We start from the raw sequence: 19802 nt of genomic DNA on the forward strand, positions 1-19802 counted from the left end.
TGTGGCTCCCTTTTAGCTTTATAAATAGAACATCTCATTCACTCCAAGGACACAACAAAAACAACTCTCTCATAATCTTTTTCTCTCCTTTCTCTTTCCTTCTAATAAAATCTTAGAATTTTTCTTTTACTCTTTTTAGAGTTTCTTACCAGTTCTGAGATGTTTAGAAATTCTTAAGAAATTCCTGTTATCTTAGGAGACTTGCGCTGAATAAGTCCTTAAGAATAATAATTTATATATTTGAAGAAATTTTGTTTGTAATTTTGTGAGCTTTTCTATAGTAAATATAAAAAAAAAAACATTTAGCTTGTTGAACATGATAAAAACCTTTGCAGCTTTTGTTTAGTACAGAGAAAGGAAAGAAAAATCACAGTCTACACAAGTGAACATGCAAAGAAAAAGAAAAAGAAGAAAAAGGGTTGAAGAGAATGTGGGACTAAGATGAAGAAATAGAAAGGGGTGCAGCGCCACACTTTGTTTAGAGTTTTAAATTCCAAATCCAAAATGTGTCAAGGTGATGAGTCTGTGACTTTATTAAGAGAGAAAAATGTTAAAAAAGTTTAACCGCTTAAATTTTTTTACCAAAGATAGTTATGGAATTTTTGAAAGAATTAGAAGTGCAGGAGAAGCCCTCAAATTCAAATATAGCAGTGTCGAAGACCATCGTAAAATAACAAATTTTTAGATAAATCTTCATGTGTACTTTAAGTGACATACACTGAGATTTGATGATAGAAACTCTATAATAGATATTGTACTCATTTGTTTGTCATATTTAAAATTTTAATATTATACAAATGATTATTATACTTATTTATTTTATTTCAGATGACAAAAACCAACACCTAAATATATTAATACAAAAGCAGATGTTATTAAAAGTGCAAACTTTTTTTAAAAACAAATTCAAATATTTAAACTATTATCTTAAGCTCATTGTCAATTGATTACGAATTACGAATACTATTTTCAACATCTAAAAATTCACATATAATACATTAATATTATTCATTATTTTTATTTAAATTCGTCACGTAGTATTCATTTAATTATTTTAATAATAATAAAAAAGACTAGTTCTAAGAAGTCTTCCCGTGTCAATCTTTTATCTTTTTCTCTCCTTTCCAACATTAACTCTATAAAATATTATAAATTTTTAAAATTCTTTCTTTTAAATTTCCACACTATACATGTCATAAAAAACAAAAATACAAAATCCTTGACTACATTAGAACCGAAAAAGACTATAAAATTACAACCTCATTAAATTTTATTTTTAACCCAATTTTACTCATCAAAATAACATTTTCATAGTTTCTAAAGGCACCTCCATTCGATTAACGTCGTTCGAATGTACATGTGAATTTTGAAAGCCCCAACAATGGATACACTGAACACGATCGCAACGGCACTTAACCTGGTCGATTCCAAGAAAGAGAATCTGAAGAAAGCCTTCGATGATCTTCAATCCCTTCTCTCTCCTCTTCCTCTCGCATGGTCAGACCTCGATTCTCACTTCACCTCGCTCCACCACTCTCTCTCCCACCGCCTCCGCCTCCTCCAATCCCAAACCCTAACCCTAACCACAACCCCAATTCCCGACCCACCTGCTCAAACCCCTAATGAAGCAAAATTTTCATCAAACCCTAAAAACTCATCATCGAATCATGACGAATCTTCACCTGGGGTGTTCCCCCAAAACGACGCCGTTCCAGGCCCGGTTGCACCTGGAAACGAATTGGTCGTTCTTTGCGAGAAAATGGACGGCGTGGGGCTGAGAAATTACGTCCATGACAATTTTTTGGACATGGCCAGGGTTCAGGCGGAGCTTCCCGGTGCGTTTCGCCATGCGCCGGACGCGGGTGCGATGGTTCTGGATGCGTTGGAGGGGTTTCATGGAGATGGTAGCGGATTGAAGAAATGGGAATTGAGGAATATGAGGAAGAGCTGTGTTGTGCTGTTGAGGCAATTCAGGGTTGCCGCTCTAAGTGTGAGTGCTGAGGCCAGTTTGAGAGCTGTGAAGTTGGCCCAGGCATGGAAGGAGAAGTTGGTGGGTGATGATAACAACGCGTTTGAAGCTTTGGGGCTTTTGCATTTGATTGCTGCATTTGGTTTGGTGTCTGAATTCAGCTGGGATGAGCTTGTTGACTTTTCGGTCGTGGCCCCCGCCAATGAGGAGTTCCCAGAGCTGTGCCGAGCTGTCGGGTTGACAGAGAAAGTTCCCGGTAAGGATGTTGTCTTTTGTATGAGTTGATTGTGTTTGACATTTTAATTGCTTGGAGCATGATGTGATTGATGTGTTGTTGTTGGAGATTGGTGTTTTAAAATAGTTGTGCGTTAGAATGTATTTTGTTTGAGAAATGATTATTGGACATTAGTTTTGCACGCATATCTCACATAGGGGTATTAGAACTGTTGTGTATTGATGAATGATAAAGAAATGAATGGTAGTTAGAGTTATGCACTTGCTTTGTATGTGCAAGTAATATGACTTGAATTGAAAGGGGGGGTCTTGTTTAACCTTTGTTTTCTGTTTTGAAGATTCTGCAAAAGAAATGGTGAAAAACACGAAGCAATTTGTAATCAGAAAATATGGTGAAAACAAAGTGATTATTAGTTAAAAATTTAAAGTGTACGGGAATGAACATGAAAAGAAAAGGACACTGTAGGTGTTATTTTAACCACTGAGATTTATTTTCAATGGGAATAACTATAGCTTCCTTCTCCAAATGGTCTTGGTATCCTTGACTTAGGAACCACATCTGCACTGATGCAGACCAAGAAAAGTAGTTTTTCCAGTTGAGTTTTACAATTGTAATGGTAGGAGTACCAGAAAAAGGAAGAACAGGACCTGCAAAATCCATTTCAATTGCACAAAACATGCTGCTAAAGGGAGAAACGGAGAACCAAAATGTGCCCAACATCAAGTAGGTTGAAACCAAGAATTAAGGGCAGAGATGTTCCAAGAAGATGATGATGAAGCTGGCAGAGATGGTTGGTTGAGATTCCAACAAGTGGATGGTGATGTGTGAGATTCATTTGTATGGCGGCATATTGCTGGAGAAAATCTGAGTGAGAAAGCGTGCCTGAGTATTTGGCCATGCGGCTTCTTGAATTGGGTTATGCTCCTTGAGGCAGACCTGACCTTAGGTTTGAGAAAATTGTGATTGATGATGGCAGTGGTGCATAGCGGCCAGGCAGGTAAGGAAGAAGATGTAATGCAGGATCTTTCCTGCTCTAGTACCAACTAGATACATCCAAAAAGGAAAGCTTTATAAAAGCTACTCAATAAATAATAAACAATTAGTTAACAATATGTAACCGTTGACATAGTTCACACGAGATGCTGTGTAGTTTACCTCCTTCCTTTATGGTGAATAAGATGGCTAACTTGGTTAATCATTGGAAATTGGAATCTTCCACTAAGTAAGGTTTAGTGATGATCCAGGGAAAGATTCCGTTACTCTCTCCCGGATGATGAAAAATGATGTCTAGTTAATGAAAAATTAAGCATAATTTGTTTTCTTTCGGCATGAGTCAGTTTTCTTTTCCCATTTGGAGTATGGTTATCAAACTCACGATTGTAAGAGTTTACAATCTTACTGTTCGTTTTCAAGTTGACTCGGTAGTAGAATCATTTTATAGTAAACTCAATGGGCTCATGGTGAACTCGGATGAACTCAGCCAACTAGCAAGTTTAGGACCGAGCTGGCAAGTTCAGCTGTGGGCTGTTTTCTTTAAATGAAACACCCCTGTCTTTGTCGTTTGGCTTGTGAAAATAGGAAAAAGGAGAAGACTTGCAATAAGGGTTTTTCATTATTGCATTTCACGACTTCCCTTTTATTCATTGTTCTTCTCTTCATATCTCCTTTTCTGTTCGTGATGCCGTCACCACATCCCCTTCTTCAATGTTCTTCATCTGTGAATTGGCTTTGATCCTGTACCTCACTTGGTTTTCCTTTGTTCTTTCCCTACTGCTGTTCAGTTAGAATTGCTAACTGTTGCTCCTTGGACATAATTTCAGCTTCCTGGGACTGACTTTAATTGCATTGCATCTTCCTAGAAGTTAACTGATAGAACTAGTATTCAATCAAGATTAAAAACACACTCTTCTTGTCAATCTTTATTGCTATACCCAGATCCAATTCTTGCCACTGCAGTAGGAATAGACCAGAGTCTGAAAGCATTACAATTCTTTTATCTACCAAGGTTATACAAGAGAACCCCACTCTCCACACTCCGACTACAAAGTCCCCCCCACCCCCACCAAAAAAAAAAACTGTCCCTGAACTATTTAAATAGTTCAGATCCAGCTGGCACACCGCCTTAGTTATTCCTTCTCTTATATACAATACAAAACCTATCATTAATTTTCTATTGTTTTGTATTTTGGATCATAGTTTTGGTTGAACATACTGCTTGTCCTTTCCCAAATTTCAGAAAATGAATTTGTTGAAAAAAATGCTTTGTTATTCTAATTTGTATAGTTTGAAATTATTTAGAATTATCTACTGCTAGTTACTTTACTGTTGATGTTTATTAGTTTGTTTTATTATGAAATTAAAATGTTGAATCATTATATTTTATAGGTATTTTAATATGAAGTAAAGTCTCCCATAAGTTAAGTTTATGAAGCTCCCATGAATTTATGTAAACTCTCAAGTTTGATAACTTTGATTTGGAGGACAATAAACTATGTGTGTGACATATACATATGTATATTGGAGACTTAATTTGTGGTGTTACCCTCTCTTATGTAGTTTCATTGATGAGGTTATACTTGTGGTTTTCAGATATTGTTCAGAAACTTATAGATAAGGACAAACATATCCCTGCTGTCAAGTATATTCTTGAGTTTAATCTTGCTGATAAGATTCCACCTGTTCCTGTTTTGGAAGCTGCTGTGGATGAGGCTAAGAAACTTGGTAGAAAACTTTCCGAAGAAGGAAATTCATCTGTAAGTGTGTCACCTTGTCAATGCATGTTTCCTAAAATAATACTCTATATTTATTGAGGTATGTTTGCAGAGTGAGAGTACTGCTAGAGAAATTCATACACTGAAATTGGTGATCAAGATTATTGAGAATTTTAAGCTTGAAACTGAACACCTACGAGCCAGCGTTGAGCAGCGTATAGAGCAATTAAAGAAGCAGAAGACAAATAATAAACGATCTACTCCAGCACCTGCTTCAAAACCTCAACATAAGCAGCAACAACAACAGCAAAAGAGGAATATGCAAAAGCAGCAGCAGACTTGGATCAAGCATCCTCGAGCATCTGCTCCAGTTGTTGCTACAGCTGTCCTCAAGAATGCCAATTCAGCAATGCACCACTACCAGCAAACTCGTGTCCATCCATCAGGTTTGTTTCCAGAGCATCCAAATCCCTATAGGAGCTCGCCAGCCGTGCCATTTGGCATGATGGCTTCTACCGCAAAATTTCTTCCATATGCAGGTCCTTCAGCCGGATCTTATTATGGCCATGATGGTGTCCCAATGGGTCCCCGTGGCAACCCCAATGTAAGAGTTTCTCATCTAAGTTCATCAGAGCCACAAGTGCCAACTGGTGGTTATTATGATAGAACCTCTACCTTTGGTGGTAGTGGTCTGCAACATCATTACCAAGCATCTTATTACCCTCAATAGATCACTAATTCAGTTATTTTGTCAGTATTCAAGTTTTTACACCCAGACTGTTCAGTCCTCACAAGTTAGTCTGGGTGCTTCATTGACACAGGGCAAGTAGATTCTGTAACTAAGAATTGTGAGGGAATGTCCAGTGTCACAATTTTTTATTACTTGAATCACTCTGTAATTGTATGTATAGAATTTACTTCTAGGTTAAAGTAATCGGAATTGACTGGATCTTCTCATTCTCTCTAGCTCACTATTCCCTAGGCTTTGTTGTTTAAAGTAATCGGAATTGACTGGATCTGGAATAGAAGTTTAATGTTTCAAGTGACAATGATCTACTGTTATTCATATTATTATAGTGGTGTGTTTGTGTCTGGCAACATCAAATCGTATCTTACCAGTACTAGGTGGGTCTGTTACATGTGGCAGTCATCAATGGATTTTATGAACTATCAAATTTTCAGTAAATGTATATTGAACAAAGTCTTCTATTAAATATTTTTTTCGTATGGTCTCAGATGTTATTTTACACTTGTAATTTATTTTTTGATTGTTCAATATATAAAAGATTCAAAAAGGTTTTACGTTGGCTCTTGGCCACTGCCTAATTCAACCCTGCTCTTTCTTATCCATACATGAAATTGGGGAGGATATATGAAGTTTGATAAAAAAAAAAAAAAGCATACAATTTTTTGTCATGGTCGGAAAGGCCACATATTTAGATGCTTTTTATGGTTAATCTTGTAACAAATGTAAACGTGAGGCTTTTTATGGTTAATCTTGTAACAAATGTAAACGTGATGAAAGTATGGTTGTATTCGTGTTTAAAACTAGAGGCTTTTTATGGTTAATCTTGTAACAAATGTAAACGTGATGAAAGTATCTTGTTTAAAACTAGGCCTAAACCGATTGGTACCGGAAGCTGAATTCGTCTGACTCGGATAATAGCTGCGAAAAATACTATTTATATGGACATATTTAATTATTGATTATTTTGCTAATTCAGAAATTCATGGAATTCAAATTGACTATCAGTAAATTGTATTGAAGGTCTACCATTATCCAAATTGGATGACCAAGGCCAGATGTATCTTTTAATTCAATTCATGACTTTTTAGGTTGAAGGGTCCTTGTTATGTATTATGGTTTGTACTGTATCAGAATTATTTCTAAATCTCATAAGAGTTGCTACTGTGATTAAAACTATTTCTAATTGAGGCCGCTGGATGCTTTTGTAGTGGGAGATGAATTGATGTTAGTTGTCTTCAATGCTCTGGGGATATGTGGTTGGATCACGATATGCATGTTTTATATTTTTTGGTAAGCACGTTGTGCATGTTTTGGTCTATAATGCTTGAGCTCTTCTTTCTTGTGAAAAGAAGCCCAAATTGGGACATGTGTGGGTTCCCATAGCTCATAAATTGCTAAACCCATGGGCTGGCTCGCACACTTGATTTTGAATCCATGGGAAGTGACATGACAAGGTAGAAAAATGAACTATACATTATTCAAACATCAAATAGCTAATAAAATAGAAAATGAACATCAATGATACAAAAGTTAATGTATTGGAGAAACATGTTACTGTTCTACCTATGAAGTGATTTTTTACCAACGAAAGGATTTGTAACTATTACTGCTTCTTGTTGTATAGATTGTGCCTCTCACCTTTTCAAAATCCCAATTACCCTTTTGCATGATGCTTTGGCTGTGGAATTGGTTATTCTGCATGACATTATGACATGTTCTCAATGTGTTGAACAAAAATTTTGCTCCTGATAGCTGAAAATTCCATTCATACAAGAAAATAGACAATTCATCCATAAAATAAATGAATGGCTTAGCATCAACTTGTAGTAATTGGAACTGCATTGCTTCACCACATTTTAAAGTCATTTGTTTATGTATTTGGTGTGATTAGACAATACCCTACAATTCACTGTGACAGCATATGACAGTAAACTAAGCATTCATGATATCTCAAAAATGTATTGGGACCAAACATGCATTCATGGCGACAATCTTCCTTAACACTCAATACATAGAGAGGCATACAATTAAGAAAGAAAATTTGACTAATGACTTATCTACAATGTTTCACTCTCTTAATAATGTATTGCCATGTTAGTGGATCATATCACATCTAAAACTCATCCTCTTAGATAAAGGAAGAACGTTGAGTTTTTCAGAAATTTATTTAATAAGAAAAGATGGGCTGATATATTCATGGGCAACATTATTGAGTTTTTGAAATTCAGTTTCACCTAACTGGCTCAAGATGATTAAACTATTAATAAATTTTTTTTATGATATTCATGATTAGATTTTCAAATTTAAATGCAATATTTGTTTATTTGTTGGTATAGTTTATAGTTTAGTTTACCTCAAGTCTAGATCAGTTCATGCCTATGCTTTGTACATGATAGGTCAAGGTTATTTTTCAAGATTATGTAGCTTGAAAATTTAAATTTTGGGTCATTCAAAAAGCAAAAGGGTTAATATAGAATAATTTAAGCAAGTTAATGAGAATAATAATAACTTTAGAAATATTTTTATTGATCTAACATATTCAGTGCACTGAAGCTTTTAAAAGAAGACAAATAGAAGGTAGTGTAGCACTCACACGATGAATGATTCATGCTTTAAGTTTATTAAATACCAATAAAGAAAAGACTCGAGGAACAATGCAATCAACAACTATGGATAAAAGATTGAATGCATGATGCTCTGATTGTGACATGTTTTAATATTAGTATAATTCATCAAGGAAAAAAATATTCCATAAATAAAATGGCATAGATAAAATATTGAAATTATTCTTTAAATATCGAGTTTGAATAGTACAAAAATATGATTTAGAGAAAAAAAATCATTAAAAGTAATAATATTTTATGACCAAAATTAATCATTAATAAAACATGATAAAAAAACTTTTATAAAAAAAATAGTAATATACAAAATTGGAAGATGAAGTTAAAGTATGCTCTACCGCTTGTTAAGTCCTAGATTTTGGGTTCTTTATCTTTGCCTAATCATAATCATAAGTACACTTCTTTCTTTCCAATTTTTTCTTTAGGTAACATAGCTTACCCTTTCTTAGACCATGATTAATTAAAGCCTATAAATACTATATCAGTGGACCAGAAATTATCCACAAAATATCTTCTTAACCACTTTTAACAACTTGCTATTTTCTTCATCATCACTGAGAAGGTGATAAAGCCAACATATTAACTCAGTCTCTTTGCCATTTGTGTATGCCATATCCATGGAAACTCAAAACATTCTCATTATTTATTGTGACGGAAGGTTGAAGAAATATCCAAATTTGAAAGGAGGGGTCAAAATTTGCCTCATTTAGAAGCAAAATATAAATAAAAATTGAAGTCAATGTCCAAAGTCACGACTTCATTTTTACTTTCTCAATCCCACCAAAAGTACCACTTTGTGAACTAGTTTTTGCTTCACCAATTGCAACTTCATTATTCACAATAACATAGCTTGCATGATGTGATTTATAATCCAAAGACCAAAGTTGACATAACTCACACAACCAATTTGAATATGATATGAACAAACTACTAATTTTGATCCTCTATATGTTATTTTTATTGTTAAGTGGAATTTAGACTGATGAAATTGTTTGATTATTTCTTCCATTAATATTCATTAGGCTATTTGAAATGTTTTACTTGTACTTCTTTTTTACTTTAAAGACTACTTAGAGTATAAAATAACTATTACTTAACAACCGTTTTTTCTTTGAATTTAATGTTATTTTCCCTTATCTAAATAGAATTAGTTCTCTTAAAATTATTTTTGAGAGAAATTGAGGATTTATTAGAAAAATTATGAATGAATAAAGCAATAGAATGATGCATTGAGATCGGATTGTGGTGAGAAAATGATTTGAATGTATCCCTTTTTGTGGTGTGGCCTTAACTTCCAACTTGAGAAAGAGATTTTATTTGCTGTTTTGCACCAATCACTCAAACTCTTTTCTGTGTGGTAAAGAGTAACATTGAGTTGGTACTTAGCATACACACCACTTTTCCCTTTCAAATCTTACCTATCAACAACAAAATCACTTAATCAAACACCAAAATTCTTTATTATTTTGAAGAAGAAAAAATAATAATAATATTTTTGTTATGAAATCTTTGTCCAATAGTGAAACAATTCCTTGACAAAATCATCTACCACATTACTTTTTAAAAAGTCTAAAAGTTCAATCCACACAAACCCTTTTTCCTTCTCTCTCATCTATCAAACTATCATTGCCAAATTAAAAATACCACACTTTCTTTTATATTTAAATAATTAAATCCATGTGACTTTTTTCAGTTAATATTTTTTATTCTGTCTTTGTAATTGTAGTTTTCCACCCTAATTGTATCCCTTTTTAACTATATGTTTTCGTTCCTAAATAAAGTTTTGGTCCTAGAGAGAATTAATGTGTTTATGCATGAGTTATTTTAAATGATTTTATATGATAAAATCACATTGTCACTGTTTCATAAAATTTTATATGCTATAAATAAATTTAAATTTAAGTAGTTATTTTGAAAATAATTATAATTTACTTATTCTGACCAGTGTATAAAAACTAAAATTGTAAATTAATAATTTATATTTTCAAGTGAAACTAGTGATCATGGATTTTTTTAATAACATAATATTATCTGGTATTAGTATTTAAACATGAATGACTTTATACATATTCTATTTTTTTTTTGTATTTACGTATGGTTAAATATGACTTTTAATCGTAAATATAAGATATAATTTCTAACAAGAATCACATCATTTAAAAAAGAAACTAAGTTTACTCTAATTTATTTTTCTTTTCTGTAAGACAAAACTGCTATTGTTTTTTATCTGTTCATTTAAATTTTCAAACAATATTAACTTTATTTTCTAATTATATACTTTCATCTCGTAATTCTTACATATTTTAATAAATATTGATAAAAATCATAATAGGGAGTTAATAATTATTTTGCATATCGATCTATATTTTTAATAAACTAATACTGTAATTAATGCACGTCAGTTTTTCAAAAATCCCGAATTCATAGAAGTTGTGTTTTTTTTTTGGTGAAAAATATTCACCCTTTTTTTATAAATTCAAAAACATGATTGATTTGCATTAATAGAGTTTTTCCTTTTCTAATAACTTCATTTCCATTCATAAAGTTTGAGCCTAAGATTTTATTTAAAAGATACAACTTAGTTGCTAAACTAATGGCTTATTATTAGTTAAATCATTTTTATTAATATAGTTTCTCATTTTTATAAAAATAATAAATGAGTGGACTTTTTTTTATATTAATTATAAGATATATATATATATATATATATATATATATATATATATATATATTATTTAGTAATTATTAATTTTTATACTTTTAAAAAGTACATTGGGTAATATTAAATATAATAATCTTTTATATCATTTAGCTTTATGAATAGCTTTTAGATTCAAGCTTAATTTTGTTGTAATATTTATTAAACCAATCAAAATAACTATATTTATTGATTTTAATTAATAAATTATTTTTAATATAAAGGACAAGATACAATAACAAGTCTCACCCGTGTTTTTTTAATAAACTTGTGGTGATCATGAAAGAATATATTCTGTGGCACACTTTACTTTATAACAAACTTCTATATAATAAATTTATTAATTTTTATATTAGAAATATATCTTTTAGTTGTTTTGTAAAAAAATTACATTAACAATCCATGATTGTTAAACAAATATAATATACATAAAAATACATGCATTAAAATATGTTTTTTATACTGTATCCAAACACAAATTATTATATATAATAACATTGTCTTTATTATTTATCAATTTTTAGAATAATTTTGTGCTGTTTGAGATAATGTCATTTTTTTTATGTAATACATGTTTTTGTGTTTAAGATGTATCAAAGATTCAAATTTAAGACTACTAAACATATTTAGCCAAATCACCTAGTTACATTTTGAAATTGAAATTACAAATTAAATTTGAACAATTTCATTCATTTGAGTTTTAGAATTCAAATTTGGTACGTAGTTATTGAGTCTAAGGAAATGAAGGATGATAGCAAGAAATTGTTCTTGGCATTTCATATATTATTAATATATTAAGAGACATTAGCTTCACACATTTGTATAACATGGTGATGAGAATCAGTAGTATATAGCAGCACACACCATGAGAGAGAGAGAGAGAGAGAAATGCAGAGAAAAGGTTAAAATGACAAGCCAAAGACCAAACACAACACTGAACACAGATTCATAATTCTTTTTGAGATTCATTCTCACAACAAGTCAATTTGATCTCTCTCTTTCTCACTGACATACATACCCTTCACATGAAATGACTCCTTTGCCCTCTCATCTCTGCCTCCATTTCCTTCTTCTTTGACTCAACCCTTCTATTTCTGCTCGTCCAAGATACCAACTTTCTTTCTCTGCACCGTAATGGACGCCGCCGAAGCCCTCTCCGACGATCCAAATCGACCTGGGTCCAGGCCCAATTCCGCCCCAGACGCTGCTCCGGCCGGCGGTGGCGCGAGGTACAAGCTCATGTCACCGGCGAAGCTCCCGATCTCACGCTCGCCGTGCGTCACGATTCCGCCGGGGCTCAGTCCGACTTCGTTTCTCGAGTCGCCGGTGCTGCTCTCCAACATGAAGGTTAGTTAGTGGTGAATGCATTTGCCTTTTCAATTTCTAGGGTTTCTGATTATTTTGGCTGGCTTCGAGGCTCGCGTTTGATCCATTTAACTGCTCAGAAAAAAAGAGTAAAGGAGAGAAATGGGTGTGTGAATTCGTTGGCAAATTTGATTTTTGTTTTTCTGTGTTTTTTTAATTTTTTTTTCAGTTGAACTTGGTCAAAGTTGTGTTTAAATGTTTTTACTTGACCCGAGTGAGTTGAAGTACACACAGTGAGTGGCATATAAAAAAATATTGGTCTTTTCAGTGTGATTTTCATGTAAATGCCAAGGGCATCAAAATGGGGCATATGGGACAGTGTTACACTTTGGACGGAATAATTTTTAAAAATGAGGTGATTTAAATGTTGATGAATGGAAGATGCTGTTTGTTTCACGAGAAATTCGATGTGAGTGAGTGACAGAGTGAGTATATGTGCTTTATTTAATCTGGTGGTTGAGGCTAATTTGTTTTTCTTGTTTTTTCTATTTAATTAGTTTTTTGTAATTAGGGTTGGCCCTTTTTCTGTGTTTGATCTTTTTCACTTTGTTAGATTTTATTATTTGTGTTGGGACCGTCAGATTCTGATGCTTGCTCTTATTGAATTCTACATTTTCCCTTTATGCTCAATACGGTGTTGTGTTGGAATATGGCTTTCTCTTACGATTGTTCAACATTGTCATTATTTTCTTTTGCGTCAGTGTTGATTTTTCACATACTGAATCTTCCTTTGCTTCGGTGCTTTTCCTTCTTGTTTTCAACGGTGTTGCATTGCAGGTTTTATAGGAAATGCTTTTCTTTTTCCCTATTTATATGTGTGGAACAACAGAATAAATGCTTTGTCAAGGGTTAGTGGATCCATATTAGTTCTGTATGGCATACCATTGGAGTAATATGAGGAATGTCAGAGATTGTGGGTCATGATTTGTAATTTTGTGAAAGTACAAAAATACATCACATATTTGTTAAATCTTGATGTAATTGTGTGGGTGGTCCTAATCTGTGCATAATTAATGTGGGGGTGGCTTTTCTGAGCTGAATTTATATCAATAGGTTACGTGGTATAGACTCTAAATGATAAACATGCAATATTATCCCGAAGAGAAAACTAGAGTTTTGTATTTGCTCAATTGTAATTGAATCTTTTTGCATAAGTAGCTGATAAATATACTCGATTGCGTGGTAACTCTGATGATTTTTTATGTACTTTCTTTCTGTTATTATTCATGGTCCCTTTAATACTGTGTGTTCTGAAACCTCCTGTTATTTTGTCACTTTCTTTGTCCGTTTGTTGCTCTCAGAAATTAAAATTTTTAAGTGTCTTCGTTTATATATATTTTTGATTCGTTCAGTACTTACCTACTTAGATTATCTAACGCTTTCTCACATACTTTGTAGGTGGAACCTTCACCGACTACAGGATCCCTATTTATGCTTCATCAAACAGCTCATGCTTCTGTGACTTCTGCTGCATCTGCTTCATTTCCTGTAACCACTGCAAGCTTCAATACCAATACTATTGATGACCGAAAACCCAGCTTCTTTGAGTTTAAACCGCATAGTAGACCAAATATGGTAACGAGTTACTCTATGCTTCTGCTAGTAAAATTGGAGAGTATAAACTTTGAACTAAATGGACTTGACACTGATGTTTTTCTCCTTAATTGTATCTGATCATAACCTTTATACTAAGTTAACAAGATAGGATAATTCTATGAAGCTCGAACATGCCTTTTAAACTGTGTGTCCTTGTATCTGAAACGGATCAGACACTGACACACATATGAATTCGTACAACAGTATGGGTGAAGTGTCCAATTTAAAAGACATTTGATTGGTTTTGACATGATTTTGATACCGCTCCAGTACAATGTTAATAAGAACAAATACAATTGTTTTCTAAATACTCATAAACTTCTTGTATAAGTTTCTATTAAGATTATAGAGATAAGAAATAAATCCTATATGATTAGGAATATTTAGATTATATATGCATTGTTGAGAATTTTTGATTTAATCTCCTTTTTATATTAGGTGATAATTTGTTTATATTGTTATATTTGACTAACCTTGTTTATAAATTATAGATGACTTTAAATACATAATTCTTGATTGTCAATTTAAATAATTCATAATGATGTAATATATAGATATGTGTATCTGTGTCTTACATTTTAGAGATTACACATGTTAGTATCTGTATTGTGTCTATGTCGAATTCTATCCAAATCAGCGTCCGTGCTACATAGGGATAACTGGTTAAATATATTGCAATGTTAACTGGAACCAAATTTGGTTTCAAGTTTCTTGTTTGGGTTGATGTTATTTTGAAGATTACTGGTTTCGTGGTACTTACACAGTGCTATTCGTTTATTTAAGGTTCCTGCAGACCCTAACAATCATGCAAGTGAAAAGTCCACTCAAATAGATGAAGGAAAAACTCAACCTTTTGATTCATCACCATTAGTAAAAAGTGAGATAGTAGTCCCTTCAAATGAATTAAGTCTATCATCACCTGTTCAAGGTGATTTGGATGAACTGAACCCTAGGAGCAACATAACAAATGGGCTTCACGCATCAAATATTGACAATAAAGGAAGTGGACTTTCCGTTGCAGCTGATCGAGTATCTGATGATGGATACAACTGGAGAAAGTATGGGCAGAAACATGTTAAAGGAAGTGAGTTTCCTCGCAGTTATTACAAATGTACACATCCTAACTGTGAAGTTAAGAAATTATTTGAACGCTCTCATGATGGGCAAATCACTGAGATAATTTACAAGGGAACACATGATCATCCGAAACCCCAGCCAAACCGGCGTTACTCTAGTGGAACTATCATGACCATGCAAGAAGAGAGGTCTGATAAAGCTTCTTTCCGAGATGGTAATACCTGCTAGATGATTATTGATGCCATTTTATTTGCACTTATGGTAAACAAATAATGTGGCTTTCTTTTTCTCCTAATTCTTGAATTGCAGAGAAAGGATCCAATATATGTGGCCAGGTGTCTCACCCAGCTGAGACTGACAGTACTCCGGAGTTATCGCCTGCAGCAACAAATGATGGTGATCCAGAGGGTACAGGATTTTTTTCAAATCGGAGCAATGATGAGGTTGATGATGATGATCCCTTATCAAAGCGAAGGTTTGACAGCTTTAGGCCCAAGACCTATGTTTCTTTTTGCTACTCATGTATGTTTGCTGATAGCCAGAAGTTTTTCTATTGAGCAGAAAAATGGAGCTTGCAAATGCTGACATTACTCCCGTAGTTAAGCCTATTAGGGAGCCACGGGTCGTTGTACAAACTCTGAGTGAGGTTGATATATTGGATGATGGTTACCGCTGGCGCAAGTATGGGCAGAAGGTGGTGAGAGGCAATCCTAACCCTAGGTATGTCGGTTCACTCTTATGCCTACTGTAAGGAATGCTGAGATAACCTCATCCTCATTCACAGAGTGGTGCATTATAATATATTCTAGAAAAGTTGCGTAGTTACTATAATATATTGTGAAATGTTGTATATTCTAAATTCTGAATCCTAACCTTTTACAAAGTTTTATTCCAAACCGGTTCTAAATATTCATTCACCAGATTCTGTTGTCCTCTATACCAATAGTCAAATACAAAATACTGGAACTGTAATGGTCAAAATATATTATATTAATGAAAGCTAGTTGATTGTAAGAGCATTATTGCTAAGAATGTGCAAAGTGTCAATGGAGAAGTTTACGGGACTGTAGACTGTTAGATACTTAGATATCAAGAAAGTGTAGATCTATATATATTATTCCTATGCTCCGAGAGGAAAAAAAATCAATATAAAATTTGTCACGATTGTAGTTAGTGAGTTAAAAGGCAAATTAGGGGAAAAGGAGGGCCAGTATGATATTCCTGATTTGCTTGATTCAAGATTTGAGATTTTCTGTGTTTGTAAAGTATTTTCTTTTTCACTGAACTCCCACCCTCCTTTTCAAACCTACCAAATCAATCTTATAACTCCCAAGTGTGGAGGGAGTTGAACCCACAACCTCTATTATCCTTCCTTCTAACTTTACCACTAAACCACCTTGTAACTCCTATTCCTTGGCTGACCAAAACAATATACCAGCATAGTTCTCACTTAAACAACTATCTGTTTGAACTGAAAGATGCTTAAAATGCATTTTGTTATATTTACATTGTAATGTAATCGTTGTTTTGGCATGAACTTCAAAGCATGGAATGAAAATAAAATGGCTGGTCTCTTTTAGTAAGATCCTTTCATTTTGTGGTTGACGACAATACGATGCTTAGTTACATATTTCTTATTAACCTTGTTTCTTACAAGGACTCACTTCATTTCTCAGGAGTTATTACAAATGCACAAACACGGGGTGCCCCGTTAGGAAACATGTGGAGAGGGCTTCTCATGATCCAAAAGCTGTGATAACCACATATGAGGGGAAACATAATCATGATGTGCCAACTGCAAGGAATAATAGTTGCCATGAGATTGCAGGATCAGCAAGTGCTGCTAGTGGACAGACAAGAATTAGGCCAGAAGAAAGTGATACCATCAGCCTTGACCTTGGTATGGGAATTAGCCCTGCTTCGGAAAACACACCAAACAGTCAAGGGAGAATGATGCTTCCTGAATTTGGGGACAGCCAAGCTCATACCAGCAACTCCAATTTCAAGTTTGTTCATACTTCGGGGGCACCGGTGTACTTTGGTGTTCTAAATAACAACTCTAACCCATATGGCTCTAGAGAAAATCCAAGTGATAGTAGTACATCTTTAAACCATTCTGCATATCCCTGCCCTCAGAACGTGGGAAGAATACTAATGGGTCCGTAAAATTGTTTGCACACACAAATAAAAAGAAATACTGAGTTCCATTTTGGTTTTTCTTTTTGGCGGGTAAAGTTTTAAAGGCATAGCTCTTCATTTTCTCTTTGGAAATGCTGATAGTTCTTTTATGTAGATCTTTACATGTTGAGAGCTGCTCTTTAGTAGAATTAGTAGCTGTGCCCCTTCAGGTTGACTCTTAAATCTAATTTCTGTTTGTATAATTATATACAGATTCTTCTGTACAAATATGAAGCTTATACCAAAATTGCTTCAACAAAACCCCTTGTAAAAGTGTTTGAGTTCATCTATTTATAAGATGTAGCTTCTAGCTTGTTACTGAACTTAATGTTTTTATTCCATGGTAAACCAGAGTACCCAAGCCTTCCTTACGACGCAAACTTTCCCACGTCACAAAGCAAGTTGTTTGTTATTGTGTTTGGTATGAGTCAAATTCAAAGGCACGTGACGTGTTTAAACAGTGGAATACACGATTGGTTTTCTCGCAATTGTTTTGTGTACAATATAATGTGAAACAAATGCTTGAGTTTCTGGACAGACGTTTGTATCTAATTCAGAAGGTACTCTTACTATTTTTGGGACAGACCAGAAGTGGATTATGTTATTTGAAAATGCAGATCCAACATGAATATATTAAACGTTTCGATTGATCTTAAGTGTATACATGTTTAATTCTATATAGATGAATTGCATTTTGGTTCCAAAGTGACACTAAAGTAATTTTGGATACCTTTTTGTTGGATGCTTTGTTTTCTGGTTTTACAATTAAGTAGATTGAGTAAAACTCGAATCTAAGTGTAGATGCGATGAATAAAACAGAAGTCACTGCAACAGCAACTTTCTTTTTCTTTTCCTGAGTTTGATTGCTACAAATACGTGCAAATGTAACAAACAATGCATAATGGCATAACTCCTAGGGTAAAAAACGTCAGAAAATTTTTTCGGGTGCTATGTGAGGCAACTTTTCAGACCAAAGGGTGTATTGCAGACTATAAGGCTTTGTTCATTTAAATAGATTGGAGGAAGAGTGATTGAAGGAATTTGAGAGGATTTGAAAGTAAATTTTGTTGTTGTTTATTTGAGTGGATTTGGAGGTAAATGAGAGTAGATTTGGAAGTAAATTTTTTTAATCTGTCACATCAATCAAATCCTGCACTAATTCTCACAAATTTTACTTTCAAATCCACTTTCACTCACCTCCAAATCCACTCCAATAAACAACAAAAAAATTTACCTTCAAATCCTCTCAAATTCATTCAATCACTCTCCTCAAAATCCATTCAAATGAACAAAACCTAAGAGTTTTCTTTTTTCATAAAAAATATCATCCTACAAACATTTAAGGTTTAATACTTTTTTGGTCCCAATTTTGGTCGGAAATGTTCGAAATGGTCCCAATTTTTTTTTGCTATTTAATGTAGTCCTAAAGAATGTAAATTGTGTTCAATTTAGTCCTTTTTGTAAATGTCGTTTAAATCGTTAACGGTCAGATGTCCAAATGTGCAATTGCAAAGTGAAATGTCATGTATTGGCTAGGTGGAGTCCTTTGTGGCGTTGTGAGTTGGATTAATTATTTTTGAAATTCTATTTTATGAAACCCTTTACAGAGGTGAAATGAGGGTGAATTCTCAAATTAGGGTTTTTACTTTTGTTCTTTGAAAGTCATAGTGATGTTGGATGTTAACCAATCTTCTTCCCAATCTTGGTGGTTAATGAGCCATGTTTGCTTCCCGATCTTCTTCTTCTTGTTGCAATAGCTTGGGGCACCGAAGTTGTCATTGTTCACATGGTGGTGGTTCAATGGGACTAGGGATAATCCCTATTTGCAATTGTGGTGAGATGATAGTAGTAAAAATGGCTAGAACTTCAAAGAATGCGGAAAGATATTTTTGGGGTTGTCGTAACTACAAGGTAATCTGAATACCTATGTTGTTTATGTGTTAGTAGTTAACATTGTGTTTGAAGTTTTTGTTGTTCATGAATAACATAGTAGAGCTGGTAATGCGATGTGTTGCAACTATTTCAAGTGGTGCAATGAAGAAAATATTGATGAAAGGGATGTTATTATTGGGAGGCAAAGGAGGAAGATTTATGATCTGGAAAACACAGTCAAAGCTTTAAAGAAAAGGATCCAATTATTAGTAGCAGTGGCTGGTGTTGTTAGTGTAGTGAACATAGTTATGTTCTGTGTGTTTTTAGGATGATGTGTTGTGTGTACTTTGGTTCAACTAATGATGTGTTTTAGGTGGTCCCAATCTGGTTGAATGTAGTGTTTTTAGGTCAATGGAGTTTAACTATTGTGATGTTAAGGTTGTGCCTATGTCTTTTGTAATGAATAAGGAATGAAATTTGTATTAGTAATTAATTGTTCAATTTAGTCCCCATTTCCGTTAATTATTTGCGAATATGATCCTATGATGATGACTGATGTGTGTATAAAGTAATAAACAACAATATCTTTGCAATTGTATAAAGCATAAAAACGATATCTTTGCATAAACAGAATTGAGGTCATGGTTACATGTAAGGATTTAAATTGAAACATCAAAACATGATACTGGTTGCTTAATTCTTAAAGTACATCAAAACATATCCAGTGTCATT

General features: G+C 33.6%; 2 protein-coding genes across 2 annotated transcripts; both read left to right on the top strand.

Moving 5' to 3' along the window:
* Positions 1-1297: 1297 nt before the first annotated feature.
* On the top strand, positions 1298-5964 carry LOC124820427 (truncated FRIGIDA-like protein 1). Its single transcript, XM_047292112.2, has 3 exons — positions 1298-2225; positions 4794-4957; positions 5028-5964. The coding sequence occupies exons 1-3, from the start codon at positions 1382-1384 to the stop codon at positions 5643-5645; spliced, it is 1626 nt and encodes a 541-aa protein (XP_047148068.1). The 5' UTR covers positions 1298-1381; the 3' UTR covers positions 5646-5964.
* A 5865-nt stretch (positions 5965-11829) lies between these two features.
* On the top strand, positions 11830-17521 carry LOC124820436 (putative WRKY transcription factor 20). Its single transcript, XM_047292123.2, has 6 exons — positions 11830-12329; positions 13746-13922; positions 14727-15234; positions 15330-15495; positions 15582-15740; positions 16697-17521. The coding sequence occupies exons 1-6, from the start codon at positions 12117-12119 to the stop codon at positions 17184-17186; spliced, it is 1713 nt and encodes a 570-aa protein (XP_047148079.2). The 5' UTR covers positions 11830-12116; the 3' UTR covers positions 17187-17521.
* Positions 17522-19802: the final 2281 nt, after the last annotated feature.

This window comes from Vigna umbellata, chromosome 5 (genome assembly GCF_029865625.1).
Source record: "Vigna umbellata cultivar VRB3 chromosome 5, Vumbellata_1.0, whole genome shotgun sequence".
NCBI classification, from domain to species: Eukaryota; Viridiplantae; Streptophyta; class Magnoliopsida; order Fabales; family Fabaceae; genus Vigna; species Vigna umbellata.